The sequence below is a fragment of the Cuculus canorus genome, chromosome 18 (assembly GCF_017976375.1).
Source record: "Cuculus canorus isolate bCucCan1 chromosome 18, bCucCan1.pri, whole genome shotgun sequence".
NCBI classification, from domain to species: Eukaryota; Metazoa; Chordata; class Aves; order Cuculiformes; family Cuculidae; genus Cuculus; species Cuculus canorus.
In genome coordinates, this window is record NC_071418.1 from 4,539,828 (window position 1) to 4,565,222 (window position 25,395).

General features: G+C 48.6%; 1 protein-coding gene across 4 annotated transcripts; it reads left to right on the forward strand.

Annotated features, from left to right (window-relative positions):
* AXIN2 (axin 2) lies at positions 1-25,395 on the forward strand. 4 transcript variants are annotated; one of them, XM_054083554.1, is made up of 11 exons: positions 1-200; positions 1,214-2,143; positions 8,059-8,199; positions 13,707-13,809; positions 15,707-15,847; positions 16,048-16,544; positions 16,684-16,866; positions 17,151-17,369; positions 17,960-18,055; positions 19,256-19,423; positions 23,572-25,395. In XM_054083554.1, exons 2-11 carry the CDS (start codon positions 1,320-1,322, stop codon positions 23,696-23,698), a joined length of 2,499 nt encoding a protein of 832 aa, XP_053939529.1. In that variant the 5' UTR covers positions 1-200; positions 1,214-1,319; the 3' UTR covers positions 23,699-25,395. The 4 variants fall into 4 exon arrangements, with proteins under 4 accessions (XP_053939529.1, XP_053939532.1, XP_053939531.1 ...); XM_054083557.1 differs by having other exon boundaries at positions 16,687-16,866; XM_054083556.1 differs by lacking the exon at positions 1-200 and adding an exon at positions 388-440.

Genomic DNA, 25,395 nt, shown 5'->3' on the forward strand with positions numbered 1-25,395 from the left:
GGGAGGCGCGGAGCAGCAGCAAAGCGGGCTTCTTCCCCTCGCAGCTTTCCCCCCCCCCCCCCTTCCTCCCTCCCTCTCCCGATGCTCTCCGACGCGGTTGCACCGCCGGGGAGAGGAGGAGGAGGAGGAGGAAGGACAGACAGACGGACGGACAGCGGGGGGAGCGGGGCCGCGGGTTCGCAGCGAGCTCGGGTTCCGCGGTGAGTGGCAACTTCAGGGGCAGCGGCTGCGCTCCTGCAAAACCCCTCTTTTTTTTTTTTTCTTCTTTCCCCCTCCCCAAATACACCTTTTTTTTTTTTTTTTAATCTATTTTTAGGGATTTTTTTTTTTTCCCCCGGGGGGGGCGCGGTTGTTGCAAAGGGTTCGGAGGATCCAAGTCGCTCCGGACTTTTCCTCCAGCTCCCACCTCTCCTCCAGCTCCGTCGCCATTTCTGGAGCAGGTTTTTATTTTTTTTTTTTTTTGGTTTTTTTTTTTTTGATGATGATGATGAGGAGGATTATTTCGCAGGCAGGGCAGCCGCCCCCCCCCTTCCTCCCCCAGCCCCCCCCCCCGCTCCTCCCTCCCCCTCCTCCCCGCGCCCATTCGGTGCCTCCGGGGGGGACCGCAGGGGCTCCCCGCGCTCGGGATGCGCCGCTGCGCGCAGGTACGGCCGCCGCTCCTCACACCCCCCCCCACCTTCCCGAGAGCTTTTTTTTGGGGGGGGGGTGTCCTTTGCTCCGTCTTCTCCTCGGATCCCCCCCAAAAAGCTGTTTGTTTTTTTTTTTGGGGGGGGGGATATAAGGGCGGGGGGGGGGGGGGCTCGCAGCGGAGCGGTCCCCACGGAGCGCAACGTGCGAAGAGGACGGGGTGTGGGTGCGGATGGTAACAGATGCAAAGCAGAGCGCCCCCTGAGAGATTGGGGGGGGGTGGTGGTCGGGCTGTGCCCCCCCCCACCCCGTGCTCCCCTCCCAACCCACCCCGCTTAAAGCTCGCCGATAGCCGCGCTGGAGCCGCGCTGCCCCTTCTTTTCTCCTCCCTTCTCCTCCCTCCCTTCCCCCCCCCCCCCCTTTTTTTTTTTTGACTGTGAAGAGTTGAAAAGCCTGTTTACTTTTTGTCTTTGATGTTGGGAGGATCTGGTTTTGATTAGATCAATACTCCTTTTTTCTCTTCCACCCCCCCCCCTTCCCCATCCCCACCTCCTCCTCCCCTTTTTTTTTTTTTTTCCCTTTGCAGAGAGGAGGCTCAGAGGATCCCCTGCTGACTCCAGGCAGAGGAAGGCAGAGGCTCAGGCAGCTCCTGGAAGCACTGGGAGCCCCTCTCCCCATCGGGCTCCGGAGCCATGAGCAGCGCTGTGGTCCTCGCCCACCTCCCAGACCCCAGCAGCAGCTTCAGAGAAGACGCTCCTCGACCTCCCGTCCCGGGAGAAGAAGGAGAAACACCATGTCCTCAACTCGCCAGCTCGTTTCTTCCCAAAAGCCAAAGCTTCAAGGCCATGCCGGTGCCTCCTGCCCCGCGGAGGAATGAGAACGGACTCGGGGAACCAGAAGGCAGCGCATCCCCAGACTCCCCTCTGGCCAGATGGACCAAATCCTTGCATTCCTTGTTGGGAGATCAAGATGGTGCCTATCTTTTTCGGACCTTCCTGGAAAGGGAAAAATGTGTGGATACCTTAGACTTTTGGTTTGCCTGCAATGGCTTCAGGCAGATGGACCTTAAGGATACCAAAACTTTAAGAGTAGCCAAAGCTATCTACAAAAGGTACATCGAGAACAACAGCATCGTTTCCAAGCAGCTCAAGCCCGCTACCAAGACCTACATAAGGGATAGCATCAAGAAGCAGCAGATAGATTCTATCATGTTTGATCAGGCGCAGACTGAGATTCAGACTGTGATGGAGGAAAATGCTTACCAGATGTTTTTAACTTCTGATATATACCTCGAATACGTAAGGAGTGGAGGAGAGAATCCCGCGTACATGAACAGCAATGGACTGGGGAGCTTAAAAGTTGTCTGTGGCTATCTCCCGACCTTGAATGAAGAAGAGGAATGGAGCTATGCAGACTTTAAAAGCAAACTCTTGCCTTCGGTGGTTGGACTATCCAGCAAGACGTTGAGGGTTACGGCCAATGTCAGAGCTACGGAGACGATGGAGAACGGGTACAGGTAAGGGAACCTCTGGAAAATGTGCTTTGTTTTTAACTTTGAGGAGTTTGAGCGTGGTTTTTCGGAAGCGTGCCGGGGAGCTAGTGAGGAGATGATGGGAGACTGGGATCAGGGATGCTTCCCTGCACCTCCAAACTCTGGAATTTGGAGGGTGTTGGCTGGGTTTGGGTTTTTTTTTTCCCGCTGTGCAGAGGAAAACAAGATACTGTGTTCTTAAGCCCTATTGGCTCTCGCAGTTCTCTTATAGATCAAAAACTTCATAGCAACTATGTCCTCCGGACATACGTTAATTATTGGTTCAGCTTTCAAACCTATTAAGAGCTGTAGTAGAGTGGATCATATAGACGCATGAATAATGTAACCTACTAGTTCCCCAACTCCTCCATCAACCAGTGTTTTAACTATGTTGGTTATGTGGGAAGCAATTGTGTGGTCATGGAGGAGGAAATGTATGCACGTATTACATCAAACTCTGCAACTCGCACAAAATCTGCTTTTATTTTGACCGTGTGTGACCTACAGCTTCTCCCGTCGTGTTGGGTGTTGGTGTCATGTCAAATCCATTTAGGGTGGCTTTGAGCCAATGCATACAGGGGGATACTTAAAATTGAGTGCTTAAGGTAGTGGTGGCATTCCAGGTGTAGAGTAATAGTAGGTCTTTGGTGCTGTCCTGGAGATCTTTGGTGCTCTCCTGTTGGCCGTGTGCTCAAAGTTAAGCTCATTAAAATGTGGTTGTGTCTAATGGCAGCTCCCGAGGGTGCGGAGAGTGTGGTGTGGTGGCAGGGTCTTCATGTGCCCCTACCTTGGGATTGCGTCTGCGTTGCTGAACCCTTCTCTTTTGTTGGAAATGTTGATGGCACCGCGGTGTGAGGGTGAAGAAAGTCAGAGCCATCTCCAAGTGAAGGGGGGGATGGGAAAGAGAGGCTCTGATGAGCAAATGATGAGTTGTATAATCCTCTGAAAATGTATTCTTTCCTCTTCCCCACCCTTGCCATAAATGTGGATTGTTGAATCAGGGCTGAGAGGAGAGGGCTCCACTGGCAGATGTGCGCTCTCCTCTGCTGGCCCAGGAGGTTGGGCATTGGGATGGTGAGTGTTTGACATCTCCTTTACAGGAATTTTGAGAGCGTGTCTGATTCACGGACATCAAAGGGCATTGGGCTTCTCCTGGGGAGGCTTTGCTGGAGCTCGCCCTCCTCTCATGGAGAGCTTCCAGCTGTGCTGGGCATTCCGGTGCCCAGCCTTTGGGAGCTGGGAGGGTCTGCTCTTGCCTGCAAGGATGCTGCAAAGCCAGGGGCCTCTTTGGTCCTTTCCCGTTGGCCCTCCCTGCCAGCAGAGGGGTGATGGAGAGATGATGGAGGGTGATGGGCGTGGGTGCAGACAGGAGGGATGTGTTCTGTCCTGGCATGGTGGCCTCTGGTCCTCTCCTGCTGGGGGGCTGTGGGAGGGGGCACTTGCTGGCAGCTGGTCTTTGGAGGACTGGGGTTTTGGGATCCTCATCTCCTGCTGAATGTTACTGTCTGAGCATCTGCTGTTCTCCAGAACTTGGTTTGAACTGCTGCCCTTCGCTTGCTTTCCAGGAGGGGGATGTTTGATGCTTTTATCTCTCAGCCTTTGTTGGTATTCAGTGCTGGAAGGGCTTGGCTGTAATGTTCTACCAGAGCTGCAGGCCCTGCTGAAAACCTACATGTGCCTTGTCCAGGAGAGCTCTCACAGAATGGTGGCTGCTTGCCTGATTAGTGCTGGTTTCCACCCCACCACCCCCCCTTTTTCTTTTTTCCCTTTTCTTTTTTTTTTGTCCGGGGATTAATGCTGCTTGCTCCTCACATGTCAGATCTACCCTCCTAGGACATTAGGTGGTTCATTTTGCTTTGATCACCTTCTGTTGAATTTCCAGGAGCTTTTGCTCTCCATGGGGCCAAGAGATCTCAATGCAGAGTGAGGGAGGTCAAGCTGAGATGCTTCTCAATTCCTCCCTGAGCTATCCGTTTGTGAAGCCACTTGTGCGTGCATGTGCTAGAAGCTGATGAGCATATGGATGGGTTATCTCTCATCACTCAGCGTTTAGGATTGCGTTTAGGATTGGAACTGAAGCTTGCACAAAGTCTCTCTTGGTGAGTGGCCAAACCACACCTCCCTCCTCGTGTGTGTGATGGAATTAAAGAATTTCTGCTCAGCGCGTTATGGTTTTGAAGGGCTGTGCAGGCTCTTGCCATTCGCTTCGGTGGGTTTCAGTGCGAGTATACCAGCGAAAGCCGGGAACGCTGGGCTTGAGCACACCTGATGGCACGAGCAGAGCAGTCTCGGGCCAGTATTTGGACAGGAGACCACCTGGAAATCCCAGGGCATGGAGTCACGGCCAAAACCACGGCAAACCGGAGACCACAGAAACCGTGCAAGTTGAAAGACTTTGGCCCCGGGATCAGTGATGGACAGGAACAGGAGAAGTCAAGTGAAAACAGCGTTTGTGCCTGGCTGCAGAGCAGGGATACGCACGCGAACTGCTGGTCTTATATTTGGAGCTCTAATACAGGGAATATTTGAAATGTAGAACCTCCCTCTTGTCCTTCAAAGCGACTCCCCTCCCCTGTAGGTTGTGCTGTGGTTAAAACTGGCCTCCCTGCACTGGACCTGGCCCCATGCTCCAGGAATTCCAGCTATTATTTATACGCGCTTCTAAATTTATCACGCACGGGTTTGTGTACACAGAGAGTACTTCTTCCTTTGCAGTGCCGCCGCGGAGCGTGGTGGTGTTCAGTCCAAGGTGGACTCATCTGCCTCCCATTAAGCTCTAACATCAGTGGGACTGGCCTTGCTTTGGGAAGGCTGGGGCTTGCGGATGGCCTTCTGCCGGCTCCCAGTGCTCCCTGGCCTTTGAAAGGACCCACGGGTGGAGCTCCTTGTGTGTGTGAAGTTATTGGAACCAAGTTTGGCTTCAATTATCAAAGCAAATGATGCCATTGTAAAGCTATGCTTGAAACAGTGTTCTACAATTAGAGCATGGAAGTTGTGATTAGCATAGTTTTGTCAAAATATACTTCTTTTTTTTTTTTTTTTCCAGGTTTGTGCATGTGTGGTTTTTGTTTTTCAACCCGTGATGTTTGTCCCAAGGAAATACTTAATGCGGTTCAGTTTTGCCTCGAAATGCTCCTTGTTGATTTTCTCCTCTCTCTGTATCAATCCGTGGTTTGAACTACCGGAGTGCTTTTATTTCAAAGACGTGGATTTTGACAGTAAAAAAACCCCATACTCTGAAACCGTACCCACATAACAGGGGCTACAACCAAGAGCCCCTGAAATTTTCGTGGCATTATAATACCTCTGATATGCCCCTTGCCTAACATAGCACATAGAGAGTTACACGCTGTGTGTCATCGCATCAAGATAAGAATAGGCTGAGAAACATCAGACATTCTCCTTGAAGCTCCAGAGCAACTGCTACCTGACAGCTGAAAACACTTTGCATATTGAGTTTGGAGCTGGGGTGGGTGTTTGTGTGTGCGCAGCATCTGTGGCAGGAGACCACCGCTTTCCGCTGGAATTTAAAACCCTTGCAGGCAACTTGATGCATCTGGGTGCAATTACTGTAGTGAGGTGGTCAGATTTTTTGGGAGGAAAAAAAAAGAAATTAAACAGAGCGAAACAGCCCCTTTTGGTTTGTCTTAAAGGATGTGGGGGTTTCTGTTGGGGCGGTGTTGGAGTGTAGGGGTTGACTTTAAAGGTACATCAATTTTATTGTCCCTGAGGTGTTGGTAGGTGAGTTGGTGTTGCGGTCCAGTACCAATGGGGGAGATGAGTTTGTTCTGGCCACTTTCTCTAATTATATCTTTCCAAACACTCTTTGGACACGCCTCCTCTTCCTGTGCTGCATTCATAGGGACCCGCTGCCTCCGCCCCCACCTCAGCCTCTCCAGCAATCCTGTCTGCTGGAAGAACATGGCAAAACAGCCCTTCTGGGTGCAACCAGGGATAACACAGATACCTCCTAGCAAGGTGGAGGTCCTGTGCTGGGGACCACCCTGCACCCGAGCCTTGTGGAGCATCTTGCATCCCTGGGCTGCGTGGTCTTTGCATCCGCTCTCAAGACCTTGAGATGGTTTCGAACGGAATAGTTTTAAGAGCTGCATCCCTTACAGTGTACCCAGAAGCCCACCAGGGACCTGGGGACGGTCACTTGGGGCTGCCCATCCCCCTGAATTAGAGTAGGAGACTCTACAGTTTTTAGAGGAACTTTTTTTGTAGTAGTAGTAGGATAGCTTTACTTTCACCCACATGTGGAATTAATTTGTCTTTGAAGATTTAACTTCTTTCCTGTGGCATTCCTTACTATCTCTTTTTTTTTTTCTTCTTCTTCTTCCCAGATATATATTTTTTAACATCTTGATCTCTCCCCATCAGAAATGCCTTGGCCTCCTCCAGAAAGGAATGCAGCCCCGGCTGAGCTGAATACCTGCCTGCAGCCAGCCCCGCGCCTCTCATACCAGAGAGGCCCATCTTCCCCATCATGCTTCCCCCTCCTTTTCCCCTCCTCTTTTTATATATATATATATATATTTATTTATTTATTTATTTTTTCTTAAGCCTTTGTGGAGGCTGATGCTTTGGTGCTGGCGGAGCAGGAATGCTCTGCAGCGAGGGTGCCTGGTTGGTTGTGAGGGATGGAGAGCGGGGTGGTGGGAGGACATTGCTGCTCGCTTAAACCCAGCTGGTCCCCTCAGACCCCCGTGGGGGCAGGGAGGTGGTAAACCCATTAAAAAAAACCTGCTGAGCCTGCTGGCACATTCCTTAGGCCCCCAAGTCCTGAGTAAGTGGCCCTAATTATTAAAATCAGCAGTCCTTATCAGATGACAAGGTCTTTTGCTTTGATATACAAAGACAGAAGCTTAACAACCCCATCTTTCACTGGAAGAGGAACAAAATGTGCACCTTAACACGGGGCTTTCAAACCTCCCTGCATAATCCCCTTATCGCCTGCTGGAGATATGTATATTGATCCTGGCTGGGAAGTTGGAGTAATGGGAGGTAGCGGGCAAGGGGATGCCCAGATCCCCCTCGCCGTGACCCTGCCATGGTGACCCCGCCACGCTCCCGTCACAGCTCATGTCACTGCCCATGAATTTTTCATGCGTCCGCTCTTGGATACTCAACTCAGGCACCCGGGTTGGGCTTTACGTTTTCTTCTCCAGGTGAAGCTGAGGGTGTTGGTTCCAGTAACTCCATTAATACAACCCGCCATCCGTGTCCTTACATCCCGCATCCTTCTCCTCCTCACTTCCTTCTGCATACAAACCCTCAAGTTGAACGAGTAATAGGTTCTCCTGAAAAAACATGCCTGTGTGTTGCATGTTCTTGTAAGGCCAGGAAGGTGGCACCTACCTTTGCAAGGTTTCAGCCTTCTCCATGCCTCCTGACGCGTGGTGGTCCTGCTCCAGGAGTTTCAGGCAACGCAGACACTAACTGGTATTCCCACAGGGGCCCTAACTCCTGTCTTCAGAGTAGATTTAAGCATTTATTAGCTGGTGCCTCAGTGGCTTTCAGTGAGACTTGAGCTATGAATTCCTTGATGTTTTGCCAGCTGATACCAACAGCAAAACTCCTGCTAACCTCACCAGGGCAGCATCAAGCTTTAAGGACCAAGTTTTTGAAGGTATCAAAGCACCTAAAGGTGCTTCCTAGGATTTTCTAGAGTGTTCTTCCAATGTCAAAAGCAACATCTTTAAAGTTGGACTTGGTGTGTTTAAGCAGAGTGCGTCCTCATTGCTGCTGGCCTGAGTAGTGCATGGTTTGTTGCTTCTGGAGAGATTGAGCAGCCAGTGTGCGTGGTTCCCATAAGGCGAGTGCTACCATGAAACTTGTGTGTTTTCCTCTAGCCCGAAACTGGTTGGTAACTAGATCCCTGTTCTGCTTGTCCCTAGGTCCTTCAAGAGGAACGATCCCGTTAACCCATACCATGTGAATTCTGGCTATGTATTTGCCCCAGCAACCAGCGCGAACGATAGTGAAATCTCTAGTGATGCCCTGACGGACGACTCTATGTCAATGACGGACAGCAGCGTGTAAGTATCTTGTGTTGATCGGGTCCTTTTGGGATGCATCATCTGTGTGTCCGCTGTTCTGATGCACCATAGGGGCATATGGGAGTGATGGGTCCAACGTTGTCACCTTGCTTCTGCTGCTGTTGATTAGGAACTGCCAAAACTGAGGTGTGCGCCCAAAGTGAGAGGTGTAGCAGGGCATGGTAGCCTTGCTCTTTATGTGGTCACTGGACATATTGGATGGAGTAAAATGATGAATCCCTCTATTGGCGTTTTGCAGCCGCAGTTGAGTAAAAGTGTTTTGCCCTATGCTAATGGTGCAGGCCAACTAACCCAAAGAGAGTATCTCCCTGAGCCTTTGTCCTAAGACCAGGCTTCCTTAACTAGTTATCAGTAATCAAAGAGGAGATTACTTCCTGTGGGAAGTACTTTCTGTAATTAAGGTTTGTCATTAATGTCAGAACGTACATTAGTAGGGCCAGTGACCTGAAGGGGCATATAGCTGCTCATGTAGTGTGACTGGGGCAGCCTTCAAAGAGCCATTTGAAAGGAGCTACATGGATCAGGTCTGGGTTTTTCAGAAGCATGGAGATGAGAGATGATGCTGTGGCTAAGTGCAGGAATTGCAGGATCTGTCTTTACCTTCTGACTCTTCTGAGAAATAAGAAGCAAGTCGTTTGACCGTTCTTCTTCAGTTTGCTTTCCCCAGCAGAAGAGAAATGGTGCTTTTGTGTCTGGGGGGTAGAGGAGACAGTAGGACTGACTTAGAGCTCCCAGGAATCATTTTCTTCAGCCGGGCAGAAGGCAGATGCTGCTGTTTGTATTTTATGATCTTCACTTAAGTACAAGCGCTCTAGAAAAGCCCACCTGTAAACAGTGCGCTGCATTCTTGGCCATAGGTGAAACTTCTTTAGTGTTTCTGTCAGAGGTTTCTGGTGATAACAGTGCGCTCCTCAGAGGGGTTTGCCTGCTGGATTTTTAAAGTCAACAGTGCTTGCGTGATGATGCACAACAGTAAACAGGATTTACCAAAAATCCTTGATGCGTAAACAAAAGCTTTTTTCATTTTTTTTTTTTTTAATGCACATGTGTGTTTTGAACTGATATTACGGAAAAAAATAAGTTTGTTGTCCCACCAGATTCCCTTATTGAACAATATTGGCATTAAATAAAAGAGCTGAATCATAGGGTGACTTCTTTATTTCTTCTTACTGGCTCTGGTTGTATGTGATCATGTGTCAACAGAGCATTCATTGGGTTAGTCATTTCTGGACCAGTGTAGGGTCACTTGGGATTCACAGGGCTAGGATTATACCCTCTCTTCACAGCAATGCCAATTGTAGGCCTTATACAGATGAGAGCACTGAGTGAGAAATAAAGTGCATGGTGGATGAAAGGCTTAACTGAATCGCTTTCAGCCCATTGTTAGTCCAGGGGAGCTTAGCGGGGATGAGAGGGCAGCAGCCCGCTTTGAAATTTGCTTGAACAAGTGAATAGGAGCTCCCCATAAAGCAGCGCTTGAAAGGAGCCTGCCTGTTTTTTCCTGCCATAACAATAGCCTGCACAGGCTGTGAGAGTTTGGGGAAGCTTGGCTGATTAAACTGCCCACAGCTCCAGGTTTTGGGGGGCAGCACGGAGGGCTGGGGGGGAGCGGGATGGCAGAGGCTGGAGGAATCCATCCCCTGGGCATCCCTGGAACCATCTGCGGGGCTGGGAGCAGGCGGGTGTGTTGGGATGTTGGGTGGGTTTGGGAGTGGTGGGAGAGGTAAATTGGCAGTTTTGGAGTCTGGGCGTAAAGTTAAGGGTGACGTAAAACTTCGTTTGGGGAGGCGAAGGGCTGCTGCCAAGGCTGCAGTAAAACATTGGGGATTTGCTGCCTCTCCTGGCACCAGGCTCTGCCGGTGGCTGAAGATGCTGTGAGTGTGTTTGGGGCACAAACCCTCTGTGCTTTCACAGGCTGAGCCCGGGTGCTCTTCTGCCTGTGAGGTTTTACCCCCGTTAACGGAAAACCCAGGTTTATTCTTGTTTCGTCAGGGCGAATGCAAATTAGTTCTTTTGGCTGATATTGGTATCAACTGAGGAGGAAAAACTTGTTCTGGAAATGTCTGTCAGACAGCAGCAAAGTGAAGGGTTTTTTTTTTGAAAAGAAATCTGAATCTGAACTGTACTGGAATTAGGAGAGGTCTCCAAATAATGCTCAATCTGCTTTTTTTTTCTAATTGTAGATGCCAGAGATCAGTCTGTATGTTTTGTAATAGCCACAAAGCATCATGCAAATTTATATTTCCATTTCTTGATTGGGGGAGGAGAGGAAAAGGGGATTTTTTTTTTTTTTTTATTTGCTTATATCTTATTTATGGATTTACTTTGGACACAGGGGAATGCTGCTGAGCAAACTTCAAATATTACCTTATCTTACAAACCAGGCTTTTGATGTTGGCAAGATCAGAGGCTTGTTTCAGAGCCGTTGCCAAATGAAGATGGGAGTGAATGCATATGCGCATGAGTCTGATATTTCAAAGCAGCAGTAAAACTACATTCAGGTTAGGTCAGGCACATCTGAGTCAAAAGGCTAAGATAATTGGCTCAGCTTAAATGGCAGCTGACTGGGTAGAAGACTTCAAACTAGTGTTTCCCCCAGAAACAGATTGGCTAAGCCCCAGCCTGGTTAGCTGAAATGTTTATAATTAAACTCTACTATTTGGTGCCTAAACTCTGTAGCTCTTCAGCCCACAGCTTTTAGTAGCCAAGAAAGTGAGTGCAAATGTTTGCTGCTGGAGCAAGGGGAGAGGTAGCGCTTGGAGGAGCTGGGATGAACCTTGTCCTGCCCTGAAACCCCTGGCCAAGCTCAGCCTTTTTGTTTCAAAGGCGCTTTCTCCTGGTCTGAGTTGTGTGTGTGTGTTGTTTCAGCATCAGGGCTCCTTCCACCCCCCATATCTCTTGCTGTACAGAGCCTGGCTCCAGCTCCATCCATCTGTCCCCGCTGTAGTCAGAGACCACCCGTTGGTCACCCCTTCAACCCTGGTGTTGTCCATGTTCCCTCTGTTTGATATGGAAAGCCTAGGTTTAGACAGCACTCATCAAAGGGACTGTGCAAGCCACTCCCCGTTCCCCAGGCTGGCTTTCCTAAGCTGCTCCACAGCCTTCCCATCCCAGTGAAATACCTCTTTTATTTATTTTTTTTTTAATTCTGCCTGTTGTCACAGGTTGTAGAACTGTCTGACAGGGCAGGGCTGTAGAAGCGGAGGGGAGGAGGTTTGATGCGGGGCTGTCCGCTGCACCTGGAGGGAGGGAGCAGCCTCTGTGCCAACATGAACAAGGGTGAATCTTAAATAAAGCGAGGAGCAGCGCTCTTGGGCCAGCACTGCTTTTCCTTCTCCTTTTTGAGCCACTCTGCTTGGGAATGGTGCAAATCTCTGCTCAGTAGTCTGTCCCAGGACTGTCGCTTTGGGCAGAAATGGTTCCCCCTAAGCTGGGAGCTTGGGGACATCCCACAAGGAGAGTTGCTCGCGGCTTGGTGGCCACAGCAGAGGGGCTGGGGATGGCATTTCACGCATGCAGACCTGGAGAGAAGTGGGGAGCGCAGGAAGGCTGCTGGGCTCCCTGCTCTCCCTTGATCATGTCCTTAGGTGCCTCCTGTTGAATGCATAGACCTTCAGCTCCTTCCTTGCTCTTCCCCATCTGGCCTCTTGTGCTGCCATTTATAGAGGACACCTCCTCTTTAATTGAATATGTTAACGGGATTAGTCTGTGTGCATATATGCATGTAATATGCTCATGCTGGCATTTTTACTTACCTTTAAAATGCCTATTTTACTGGTAACTCTCCTTATTAAAGGGCTTTCCTAGGAGACCCTCACCTCAGTAAGCCTCAGTTATCAAATGCTTCCCTGAAGGTATAGATGACATAGTTTTCACCTTAAATTTACTTTTTTCCCCATCTTCTCCCAAAGCTAAGGCATGTCATGTGCCCCAAGCCCTGCTGCCCCGTGGTTTCGTGGAGCAGAAATGCTTAGTGGCCGTCAGTGACCATGGCTGGCTGCAACGGCCGGCATGTGGCCGGCATCTACTGGGCTGCTTCCCTGGAAAGCACTCCAGAGCCATGTGGTGTGCGATGGGGACATTAGGACAATTAGCTCATTTCACTTGTAACGTTCCATTCATTCATGGACTAGTCTGGAGAAGGTTTAGTTTCATCTTGTGGCATCAAGGGCTTCTTCTGCAGTCCCAACGTGCTTTATTTTATTATCAAGATTTTTCCAAGTATTTTAAGGTGAAACGGTTCTGGTCTTTCACTCTGGGTTTTACAGCTTAATCTTGCTTATTAAAACAATTTAATGGCAACTTAATGCTTTGGCCAAGACCTTCACAAAGGCCTGCGATGGCGTGCTTCAAACTTTGAGCACGGAGCTATGGCATCTAATCGTCCTTCTCAGGAGAAGGGGTCTGGCGCCTCTGGGAGAACATTCTCTTGCACCTTGTCTCTGGCTGCGTGTCCAAAACATGTCAGTGAGTGCCCACCACCGCTATGGCCGTGGGAGGTGTCACATGAGATGCTGTGCCATGTTGACTTCTCTGGCAGCAGCACAGGGCCACTGTTGTCTACTCAGCCACCGCCGCTCCTCCTTAGGCAGGAGCTATTTTCTCCACTCAGGAGATGAGTCAGGTGTGGGGGCAGGTGGATGAAAGGGATGGGTCCAGAGATCAAGGTTATTCAGCCAGTCTGAGGGAAGGGGTGGAATTAGACATTCAGGATCTCCAGGCATGCTCTTCCGGCTGTCCCCGCTGTCTGTAGAACACCCTTTAATCCTAACTGAGGTAACCTTTTGCATGGCCAGATGAAAACACCTCGCGTTGCTTTGAGCGAGCTGTGCAGGGGGCTGTTCCCACCGGTGCTTCTTGCCTGGTCTCTCCTCATGGCTTGCTGACCATGAGCCAATGTGGCTGAGGGGAGCAATGTTGTGCCTGGAGGGTATGGCCTGTGCCCGGCCAGCCTCAGGGCAGGAGAAACATCTCAGATCTTAAGTAGGACTGGAGATGAGGAGCAGCTTTTTGATGGCCATCTGTCTTCAGCCTCTTCCTTCTTTCCACGGAGCCAGCACCCTACAGGGTGTTTCACAGCTTGAGGAAAGCTTGTGGTCTCAAAGGGTGTAATTCAGTGGTGAAAAAGCAACAAAAATAAAGGGCAGAAGCAGAACCTTAGGGTTGGAAGAGCCTTTCTGTAAGAATTCTCAAAAGCAAAGCTAATGGGATCTTTGGGCGTTTTCCCGTGGAGAATTGTCTTCAGGTTGCTTTTCAGCTTTTACTTCTTTACTGCACATCTCTGTAGAAGGTGGCACAGGCCCTTCCCAGGCCACCAGATGATGTTTGAGGCTTCTCCTGGCTTCGGGTGTGATGTCTGGAGGGCTCAGAACCTCTAGGAACATGGCCTGTGGGGTGCCTGGGTGGGTTCCAGAGGTGGTGGAGAAGCACCTCGGTTAGAGCATGGGCAGAGCCCCAGCTGACAGTGACTTCTCTTCCATGTGCAGAGATGGGATCCCCCCCTACAGAATTGGGAGCAAGAAGCAGCTGCAGCGTGAGATGCATCGAAGTGTCAAGGCCAACGGTCAAGTTTCTCTACCTCATTTTCCGGTAAGTTGAGGTGGCAGCTGCAGGGTTTGGGTTGGCTGTGGAAAATGCTGGCACTGGGAATGGGCACATATGATGGGAAGGGAGCACGGGAAGAGAGCGTTTCCATCCCTACGTGATGCCAGACACGAGATGCTGCTCGGTGTGGTCAGGAGCCATGCGCAATCAGCATCTTTGCAAGAACTTTCTTGTGTACAGTGACATTTTGGTCCTTTTGGTGAAAGCCAGCTGCTAACTAGGGCTTTTCAGTGGCACTGGATTTGTCCTCTTGGTCTGACTCCAAGCGGAGATGCTTCAGTTGGGTCTAGTGAGACTTGGCTGTGGCCACCACCCCGACACCTCTGCCGATGCTGAGCTGGGGGTTGGCCTCATGTGCACCACCGGCAGCCTTCAAAAGCACATGGTCTGTAAGCTGGCGAGAAGCAGGATCTCCCAGAAGAGAGACATGTGCAGCAGCTCTGTGCCTTACTTCGAGGGCATCTGATTTGCGGCGTTGCCAAGCTCTCAGAAATTAACTCGCTGACTTGCTAATTCAGTTGACTCGCAGACTCCCCATTCCTGCAGTGAATAAACTGTTTACACAGACAAGTATAAACTTATCTTGTCTTGAGATTAATAGGCTAAAAATCCTCTTTCTGCTCTCTTAAGCAGCAAGAAATCATAGATGATATTTCTGGTGGTGGGGGGGGTGGTTTATGTGGTTTTTCTTTTTGTTTTGGTTTTTTTTTTTTCCTCCTTCCTCCATAAAGAAAGTTCTATAGCCTGAGCTTGTAAATTAGATTATTTTGTCCCAGGGCGTGCAAATCGACTTTCTCTGTAAGGCAGTGCTTTGATCAGGGACTGAATAGAGCCAGCTTGTGTAAGAGTGACAATTTCCAGCAGAGTGGCCTTTTTCTACCCTCACATCATTTCTGGAGCTAAGTGGTTGCCGGAGAGAGGCCCCACCTCATCTGGTGGGTAGTATGTGAAAGAGTTGGCAGTTCAGCTTTCTGCTTTCGGTGGGGGGGAGAGAGAGAGAGGGAGAGGTGGTGAGGAATGGGGTGCGTGGGGGTGGCAGGAGGGAGGGCAGAGTCGGGTGGGTGGTTTCTTTTTCCTCTTTTTTTTTTCTTTTTCCCTTTTCCTGCCATGTTTGCTTCTTTTGGCAGAAATTCGCATTTTGCCTTTTTATATTCTGCACTTGATTTGGAGATGTTCCCTTTTTCCCTTGATAGATCTGCTTGAGGCAGCCAAGCTCAGCAGTGTAGCACTGCTAGCCTGCAGCAGCTTTCTTCATTTTCTGTACAAAGAGATGGAGGGGGGGGGGGAAGAGATCTAGGACACTGTTGAGACAACACTACCTCAAAGGTGCCCAGTGTGTAGCCAGGAAATAAATTACCAGCACTTCTCTGATCTGCAACCGTTTGACTTCTTTTTTTTTTTTTTTTTCTTTTTTTTTTTTTCTTCTCCTTTCCCTTTTTCTCCATCTTATTTTTTTTAATTTCCAACTCCTTTCTGTTTATACTCACTTTATTCCTTGAGTTAAAGTCTCTCCCTCCCACCTCAGAGGTTTTTAGATTTTTTTTTTTTTTTTTTTTTTTGATGTTTGACAACAGTCTTTGAAGATTTTCTACTTCAGAGTAGCTACTGATGGGCTGGTTGTACTACAGAGAGAACAAGCGGGGTTCCTCAGAGTGCGACCAACTGCTTCTGCCGAAGGCAAACGCTGGTGGGGAGGATGTCACTCCATGAGGCCACAGCACTAGCTCATAAAAATCCAGAGCAGACCATGCCTAGTTGCGGTCGTCTTTTCATCCAAACATGGAGACACAACAAGCATAGCGGGGCCGGCGATGCCGCTTCGGCTAAGCGCCCGCGCCGCCCGCTAAACATGCCTTGTGCCTTCTGTCCCCGCTCCTTGTAGAGGACCCACCGTCTTCCCAAGGAGATGACCCCAGTGGAGCCAGCTGCCTTCGCCGCGGAGCTCATTTCCCGTCTGGAGAAGCTGAAGCAGGAGCAAGAAACCATGGACAGTCTGGAGGAGAGGCTGCAGCAAATCAAGGAGGTAGGAGGATTAACCCTCCCGGGGCCAGGTTGGGTGTCCCGATCAGCTGGGGGGGTTGGGAGGGGGCCGTATCCTGCCCGTGGGAAGCAATGTGTTTTGATCACACTGCAGTTCCCGAGCCCATGGGGGCACAGCTTGGCACATGCCTCACCCGCTCCCTGTCCTCTTACGTTTGTTTCTCGCCATCGCTTGGCTGGCAGGATGAGGAGAAGGAGGGCTCAGAGCTCCCCGCCAGCCTGCAAAGCAGTCGGGAGATGACGAACCCCCAGCATCCGCAGCACCCGCTCTCGCTCCTGCCCTCTGGCAGCTACGAGGAGGACCCTCAGGCCATCCTGGACGAGCATCTCTCCCGCGTGCTGAAGACCCCCGGCTGCCAGTCGCCTGGCATGGGCCGACACAGCCCCCGCGCCTGCTCCCCTGACCGCCTGCCCATGGGCAAGCTGCAGCCCGGCGTGGCCTCGCCAGCAACGTGCGCCCTGGTGGGGAAGGGATTCATCACCAAGCAGACCACCAAGCACGTCCACCACCACTACATCCACCACCACACCATGCCCAAGACGAAGGAGCAGATTGAAGCGGAGGCAGCTCAGCGGGTGCAGTGCTGCTGCCCGGCCGGCAGCGACTACTACTGCTACCCCAAGTGCAAAGGCCACCCGAAAAGCACGGACCCCCCTCTCCCTCCGCTGGAGCCCTTCGGGTAAGTCACCAGCATCTCTCTCCATTGCACCCACCCCAAAGCATCACCCCGTCATCCCCCTGCAGGAGGGCTGATCGGGGCAGCCCCAACAGCAGCGCAGGGGGGTAACGGTGGGCTACTGTCCTCTTCTCGCCATCAGCAGGACAGGGATGCTTCCGAAGAGGCCGGGCAGAGGAGTGGAGAGCGTCGCCCTGCCGGCTGGTGACGGGGGGCTGCCTGGTCCCGGCGGGGTGCAGCTACCGGGGGGTGAGGCGGACCGGGCACAGAACGTCTGGCAGTGGATGTTGGAGAGCGAGAGACAAAATAAGCACAAGCCCCATAGGTAAATATGCAGCTGTCTACAGCAATATCGCTCCCGGTAAATATTTATATATTACATGGGCTGTCTATTTTTACAATCGCTAAAAACAAATGAGACTCTTTGCTCCTCCGGTTTAATATAAAAGCTGTTCCGCAGAACCAGAAAAACCACAAAAATGTCATGTTTTTGGCAATAAACCTCCTTTCATGTTATGACAGACTTTTGAGAGGGAGCGAGCAGAATAGGAGCTGCTATTAAAGTCATATTTTCCAGCTTTTCTAACCCGACTTCTTCCCCTCCCCAAGCACACAAAGCACAAAGAAGGCCTACAGCTCCGACTTCGCCAAGGGGCCCCCCAGCCGCCACCACTCATGGGGGACCGGCAGCCACCCGCGTGGGGCGCAGCCCGCCCACCCCTTCATCCAGGACCCCGCCATGCCCCCTCTCACCCCACCCAACACCCTGGCACAGCTGGAAGAAGCGTGTCGCCGGCTCGCCGAGGTCTCCAAGCCGCAGAAACAACGGTAACGACAGTGGGAGGGATGGTCCTGGTGCCACGGTGGGTTTGGGAAACGGCGAGGGTAGGAGAGGTTCACCGGGTGCTCGTCTTCAGCCAATGCTTGGGTGATGGTGGGCAGGGCAGCGGGTGAACGTGGATGGTTTCCTCCCTGCCTAGGTAGAGGGTCAGCTGTAGGGCTGGGCTGCGGGGATGCGTGACGGCACAACTTGGCCAAGCCCCAACGATGAGCCTCCTTATTCCAACCCCACCCTACCCCTGCGCAAATAGTTTGAATCCTAGACTATTACTTCCACTCTTTTGATGGCTGTAATTTGCCCATTTTTTCCTCTGGGATGGACTCCAGCTACATACCAAGTGGAGAATTGGACTGGTTATCGTTCGTGTGGGTATGGAAGGATAAATTAGCCCACAGCATTTTTAATTCTTCCTTTGATTGTTTACAATATGTGAGGGTTGATATAAAGAGCAAACTTAATGACCCGCAGGAGACTTCAATTTAGGAGATTGTATTTTAAGTTTTTTTTCTTAAAAGTTGTTTTTTTTCCTCTTTTTTTCCCCCTTCCTCCCCACTTGCCCTCCCCCTCTCCACTTCAGATGTTCAACCTCAAATCAGCAGAGGGATCGAAACCACTCCGCTGCCATTCCGGGGGGAAACACCCCTTTCTGCAATGCAAGTCTAATGACAGAAGAGTGAGTATCGCACGAGCAGAATAGGATTGGGAAATATATATATATATATATATATGTCATAATTATATTTTCATTAAATGGATTGCACTTTGAAAAAAGAGAGGAAATTCTTATATCTGAAATGCTGTCTTTCAAACGCTCTTCTGAGAGAAAGAACAAAACATTTTCAAATCTTGTCTCTGGCTCTTTTTAACTTGCATTCCTGTAAAGTGGACAAAGATTGGATTAGTCTAATTACAGGATGGTTCTTTTAACAAGAAATCTGCTACAGAGAGGTCTAAAATGGCCTAAATAATTAAAGTTTTCTTTCTTACCCTCTTCATCTTAAGCAATGAGTAATGTTTGAAGTCCAGACTGAGCCACCTGACTAGAGCCTTTCATTTTTAATTGGTTGACCTTAAGTCCACCAGCTGTCTTTGCTAGCAGCTTTTTTTCTGAAGCCACTCTACAAAGACTTAGAACAAATTAGGAAGACTAAATTACTGCGGACTAACACTTTGTGACCTTTTGACATGCCAAGTGTACATTGCCTCAGAAGCAGTTGTAGGTTTGGCTGCATGGCATTCACTACAGCGTTGCCATTTTGCTGGGTAATATTGTTTTAATTATTCTTTAAGAAGGCTCCCTTGGTTCAAATGACAAAATCCAGTTAATTTCATCCTCACTGGGGAAAATAAGATTACCTTTGTACTTCAGGTGAGGAATCTGGCGGTGGTTTTGCTTTGTTGGCTGTTGGTGGTTTTGTGCAGGAGAAAGAAACTTGGCAGATGCTTTGTATGAAGGCAGATGAAACGAGTTTTAAAGTCAGAGGTGTACAGTTCTGGGGCGTCCTAGGTAGAGGTTAGCCCATGGCGAGCCCTACACAACGCTCATCTGCTGTGGTGCTTCCAGCGACCATCCAACCTCCATCTCTTAATTGTCCCATCCATAAAATAGGATGAGGTCTCTGCTGCCCACGGCTCGGTGCTTTGTGATGCCGCAGTTCCCACCATCATAGCGGGCAGGAGCAAAAAAGGGCTGTGCAAACGCAGCATGACAAACGCATGGCGAGTACAGGAATATCTGACTTTTTGGGTCACACCCAGGATATTTCTGACCAGGGTTATGTGTGGCAGAAACACCACTGGGTCGAGTGTGGGGAAATGGTTTGTTCTCCAATGGAAAAAATAGAGGGGTTTATGTGTGTTTTCTCTTTTTCAGTCACAAAGAGCCAAAGAAACTGCCAGTTGTTCACACCTCTCAGTCGAGTGAGTTGGTTGTCACCTATTTTTTTTGCGGAGAAGAAATTCCCTACAGGAGGATGTTAAAGGCCCAGAGCCTGACACTCGGGCACTTTAAAGAACAGCTGAGCAAAAAGGGAAATTACAGGTAAGAATATCTTTTTTTGTTTATTCTTTAATACAGTCTAGTAACTCAAAACACTCAGCAGGTGTTTTGTGTGTCTGCCCACAACGACACATTTACCTCGCTTCTTTTTCTCCTCCCACTCAAACCAAGAGTGACTTGGAGATGGAGAAAAGGGCCCTGAGCTGCAGCTTGGCTGGGGGGCTGCCTCCTCTCCATCTCCTTCCCCAGCCTCCTCCCCCAGTTGCATTGCATAAGGATGCAGGCTGGCAGGCTTTGTGCTCCAACCCTTGTCCAAAAAGTTTGAATACCAGGAAAAGTTGGGATGGCCTTGTGGTGAAGGCACGGAGTGGTGGTGGGGTTTGGTTTCCAAACTGGGGCCGGCATTCATCTCGGTGCTGGCATCCTGCTTTGCCTACTCATTTATTTATTTTTTTTTTATTTTTAATTGTTTTTTTTTTTTCATTGGTGTGGCTCTAAAGGCAGTCAGTGAAAGCTCAGGATGTCTCATCTCAGTGGACGTGTAGTTGAGACACAGCGAGTTCACTTTTCTCTTCATTAGGGAAAAAACCTCTGCCCTGCAGGGAAGGCTCTGCCAGCGATACCAAGTTCCTCCTCAGAAACACCAACAAACCCTGCCTGTCTGGTTTCCAGGGCCCAGCTCCCAGTTTAACCAGTTTGCTACTTCCCTTACTCTCCTAGTTCTCATGGTAGTAGCTTCACATTGGCTGTTTCTGCTGTACTTTCCCAGTAGATCTTGGCACCAGTGGCCACTTCTCCTGCAGGATGAGCAGGAGAAGATCCATCTTCTAAGTTTTGAATTTGCGCTCAGTTTGATGCTTCTTCAAAGAGACGGACGGCTTGCCCTGTAACTGGCAGCCTCTGATTTAACCTCCAGATGGTAATTTAGGTTTGGTACAAGGACTTTCCAGTTGGTGCTCCATCCCTGGCACCTTCGGAAAGGCCACCTCTGCAGATCCCAAGGGTGCTCTCAGGCTGCGAGATGCTGAGCTGGGCTAGATGGCCATTGCACAGTGAGGCTGGCACTGAAATATTGCCAATTTTCCCCAAAACCATCTTTGCAGCCCGCCCAGCTGCCATCAGATGGCAGCAACCTGCAAGTACACCCAAGCTGGACAACCTCCAGGCGAGGTTCCAGGGCTTCTAGCACCGTTGGGCCATTTTCCAGCCCCTAAAGCCTCTCCTGCTGTGCTCCTCCTGTGGCTGATGCAGCCTCTTGCCCTGCTTGCAAACTAATTTCCCTGACCTTACCGCTGGTCTGGTGCTGCTCTAGTGACTGTAGTCATCATCACCCCCAAAAAATAACACTTTGGTGTTTGTTTATTCATTTTCTGTGACATTTTCTGTGTGATGCCTAAGTGCGGGAATAGGCTCCTAAAATCTCTGTGGCCCAAAAGTCCCTCCAGGTGCAATTATTTGTGCCTTGTCAGACTGTAATTACTTTGGAAAATGTTTTTAAGTGACTGACAAGGATGAAACAACGTTTTGCTTAGATCTCACCCCTTTACACCTGGGTAAAGACAATACAGAAATTTATAAAAGGAACTTGGGTATGTGCCCAGTATTTTATCTTGCACAGACACAAGGTGAAACTAATTACACAAATGTGTGTACCTCCAGGGAATCATTTTGATCTAAGCTTTGACTTTTGGCTGGACTTTGAGTGAAACTGCGGGTGACCTTCAGGGAAGAGGTCCGCAGTGCCCGGAGTAGCGTGTGTTACGGGGAGGCACTAACTAGGCTGCTTTGGTCACATCTGGCATTGATTTCTTTTTAAGGCACATTTAATAAGCACGTCTTTGAAGCCGTTGCCTTTCATTTAATGCACAAAGACATGCAGAAATGCTCTGCTCTCCAAATTCTTTATTGATTGGATCAGTTTGCGAGGCGGGTACCTCGGGCTCCCGCGATGCCAGAGCCGAGCGGCCGGCCCTGCCGTGGGGCAGCCGCCGGGAAATCGCCGCTTTGCTTTCCTTCCCCGTGCCTGAAAAAAAAAAAAAAAAAAAAAAGAAAAAGAGAAGGAATTAAGCAGTGATTTAATACTGATGGCGTTAACAAAAAACAAACATACACGCACAAAAAAACTGGGTGGTGTCGGGTAATCTGAAGATGGCAGCGGTTCAAAACAGAGCTGTAACGCCAGGCCTGCTCGCCTCGATTGGTGCCAGATGTCCCAAAAAATACAGAAAAAAATAAAATAAAAAAAAAAGAGCAAAGCTTGCCACATAAAATATGGTTCAATGGAAAGCCCGTTTCTGAGCAAATAAGAGCAGAGCGACTTGTTTGAAGATGTTGTGGGGGAGGATTTATTTTATTTTTTTTTCGCTTTGCCTCCTCTTTTCCTTTTTTCCCCTCCTTTTTTCTCTGTGAAATGAGGTTGTAATTATGTAAAAGGTCACAGCTTGTTTTCTCAAATAAAAATTTGGTAAACACAGCCAGTGCTTGGGCTTGGGGAGGAAGTTATTGGGAAGAGCCGCTGTTATCTGGAGAGGGGTGAAGAAGGGGAAAGGGAAGAGAAAGTTCTTTGTAATTCATTCAAACTTTCCTTGGGTTTTCTTGGTTTTGTTTCAAGGCTGCTGGCCTGGGGAATTGTGGCCTTGACCTGCAGCGTGGAAGCTGGTGGGAACTGGGCCATTGACTTCTAGCAGGGCAGGTTCTGAAGGACTTAAGTTTTTCCTTGCTGAGCCATTAAAGATGCAACATGTGCCAGTTCAGCTTGGAATGACTTTACAAAAATAAACCCTAACCATACCTTGACTAAATGGTGCTGGTTTCATCTCTTTGACGAAAAAGCCAGCTTTTTTCCCCCCCCATCTACCAAAATAATTTTAACGTGTCATAAAAATAAATAGATTTGCAAGCTGTTGTTACTGAGTGTCTTAAAAATGTGTAATGGAGCAGTCACTAAAAGAAGAATCAAAATGAATTCTAAGACCTTAGAATCCCATAGCACTTTCAGTTTTGATAGTAAAAGTGAGCTTAATTTGATCTTTCCCATCCTGAAAGAATAATAAATGCAACCTCTTTCCCCCTGACAAACATCTGCAACCCCAGTTGTCTGGAAACTACAGAGGAGGGCTTAATTTTTTTTTGGTAATCCATCTGATGAAGGTTTTTCCATCCCCGATGAGATGGCAAAGCACTTTTCCAAGGGAGCGGGCATGTCCGAGGAGGTGTGCGGTGGCAGACGGACAGGCTCCCTAAATGCTACCCCTCTGAATGGAAGCCCTTCATTTGTGCATATGCAATTAAGCAGCCTTAGAAGGAAGAAAGCTCCAAACAGGATAAAAGGAACCTTTAATCAAGAAGCTGAACGGTCTAATTCAGGATAATAGAGGGGTCCTTACTGTTTGACACAGGAGGGGTGGGGGGACTTTTTGTCTCTGGGTTCGTTGGCTTCATGATCTAACGACCCGGAGCAAAAGAGCAGGAATGCAGGACACTGCTACTTGACCTCCCCGTGTCACGTCCCGCAGGCTGGACCAGGGCTGGAAGCATCAGGAAGCAAATACAGGAGTTTCTGTCACTTAAAATGGATAGTGAATTAAGCGTTGCGTTGTTTCGAATGTGGGGCTCCCGGGGTTTTTTTTCAGTAGGAGTACTGTAGAGTTTCAGCTTTTGCATTGCAGGAAGCTGGGATGGTTTCTTTTCATCCATCCGTATGCCTAAAAAGCCTCTCCTTTTAATAACAGTTGCTAATTTTAATGTTGGGCTTCAGCTTTGAAACAAGAAAACACATGAAAGAAAGAAGGTGGGGAGAGAGGGGAACTTTAAGAATGCTTTGCTTTGAAATTGCATTTATTTATTTTTTAAATAAGATATTTGACCAGAAATCACTGCGCTTTCTAATTTTCTTTATGGTGAGAATATCCACTGCCAACGCATATAATTTACTCACTGTGGAAGCTGTTGTCACTGCTGAGGAGTGCGCACAGCTCTGCTCCCTCCGTCCCATCGCCGTCCCTGCAGCCTGAGGGATGCTTTCGTGTTGCTGGACTTGAGCAGCCCTGAGGCTTTCCTGGCCATGCTGGACGCTGCAGGAGCATCCTAGGAGGGAAAGATTGGAAATGTTGTGGTTAAAAGAACTGCCAAAGCATCCTTTGCTTTACCTTTTGATTTTTTTAACTGTGTTTTAATTCTCCTTACCACAGATACTACTTCAAAAAAGCAAGCGACGAGTTTGACTGCGGTGCGGTGTTTGAAGAGATTTGGGAAGACGAAACCATCCTGCCAATGTACGAAGGAAGGATTCTTGGGAAAGTAGAGAGAATCGATTGATGGCATCTGCATTTCTTAAGAAAAAGTTAAGCTAGAAAGAAATCTTTGGACACACAACAGTAGTGATGACAAGGAAAAAACAAACTGAAGGAAAGTTTTGAACCAATGAAGAAAAAAGTGAAGTCTATGAAGACTTTGCTGAATTAGCCTTAGAGGAAAAAAAAAATGGCATTTATTATTCATGAGTTGGGTACTGAGATGATAAAAACCCTGAACTATTTATTAAAAGCATGACCACTGTTGGCTATTGGAGATGCAGACCGTGTTTGAGAGACTTCCATACATAATATATGATTTCCCGGGGATCTGAAATCTATGGACTAAGAGAAACTCTGTATAGCTTACCTTAACAGTAATCCTTATTGATATTTATTGAACAGTCTGTTTTCCCTTAAGTCCAGTTTTTGGATATGCTGCTTTAACAATGGAGAAGAGAGGGGCTGGGAAGTGGGGTGATGGGAGGAAGGATTATTTTATTTTTTTATATTGTTCCCACTATCTGAAATTTAGGAGGTTGGCTATGAGTCCTATTCGTGAGGGTTTTTTGAAGGGGGGGGAGGGAAGGAGTGATGTTGTGCCCAGTATTTCTCCAAGTGAAGATAAAACTTTTCTAAAGAAATAATAATAGTAATAATAATAAAAGCCGAAATAAAAATCCAGTCCTGCCATTCATCTAGAGACCGGTGCATTTTAATCTATGCTGCTCTAATTTGAAATAAAGGTCTTAAGCGTTAAATATGGTAGATGCAATAGAACAACAGCAACTTGTTATTTTGTCCATGGATTTCTGGTGTGAGGTTTTTGCTTTGCTGCTGTCAGCGGTGAGGGTAACCTGCGCTGGCCGGTGCCTCCGAGGTTGAGGCATGGTAGAGCAAAACCCAAGCCTGGGAGAGCTGTAGAAAAAGCCATCCGGGTGCCGTTTCCATACGTAGCACACCAAAAGGACGTGTTGCAAAAGCCAGGTTAAGAACCCGTATGTATTCCACGTAGCTCGCTAATTTTGTTTAGCCATCCTACTTCAATGTTAGCACAACTCGTATTTAAACGACATGTAACTACGGTGGGGCATGTTTTCAGATCGGTGTGGAGCGCGTGATGCGTTGCGTGGTGGGTTTTGGTTGGGTTGTGGGGTAGGTTTGGTTTGTTTTTCAGCCTTACCTTCGCAACACCCGTGTGAGGCTGTGGGTGGTGTGGGCGAAGGCTTTCCACAACCCTTAGCAGAGCTCCGAGTGTGTGTATGTGTGTGTGTGTGTGTGTTGGGACAGAATGACCCTTTCCTGAGAAAGACCTTGCATTTCTACAGTTGGGTTTTGTGTTGATTAAGTTAATCTGTGCATTCTGTTTGCCATTGCTACTTTCTGGAAGTCTGTATATATTGTAGAAAATGTATGGTGAAAATATTAATACACTATCTCTAGTGTTTTTAAAATTTAATCAGTACAGTACCTGTGCCTGCATGGTGTTACGAGACCATGCGTCGCCCTATATTCAGGGTTCAAGCTTTCCCTTGTTTGTTTAAGGGGTTTATGTATAAATATATTTTATGCCTTTTATTACAAGTCCTGTACTCATGACTTTTGCCATGGCATTTTGTTCTACTTATACTGTAAATTATGCGTTATAAAGAGTTTCATTTAAAAAAAAAAATAACTTGGTACAATAATTATTGTAATTAAGAGATGTAGCCTTTATTAAAA

Coding starts and splice junctions, on each gene's coding strand:
- AXIN2 (XM_054083554.1), top strand. CDS start 1,320: ATGAGCAGCGCTGTGGTCCTCGCCCACCTCCCAGACCCCAGCAGCAGC. Junction 8,200..13,706: donor TCAATGACGGACAGCAGCGT/GTAAGTATCTTG, acceptor TTCCATGTGCAG/AGATGGGATCCCCCCCTACA. Junction 18,056..19,255: donor GCAAGTCTAATGACAGAAGA/GTGAGTATCGCA, acceptor TCTCTTTTTCAG/TCACAAAGAGCCAAAGAAAC.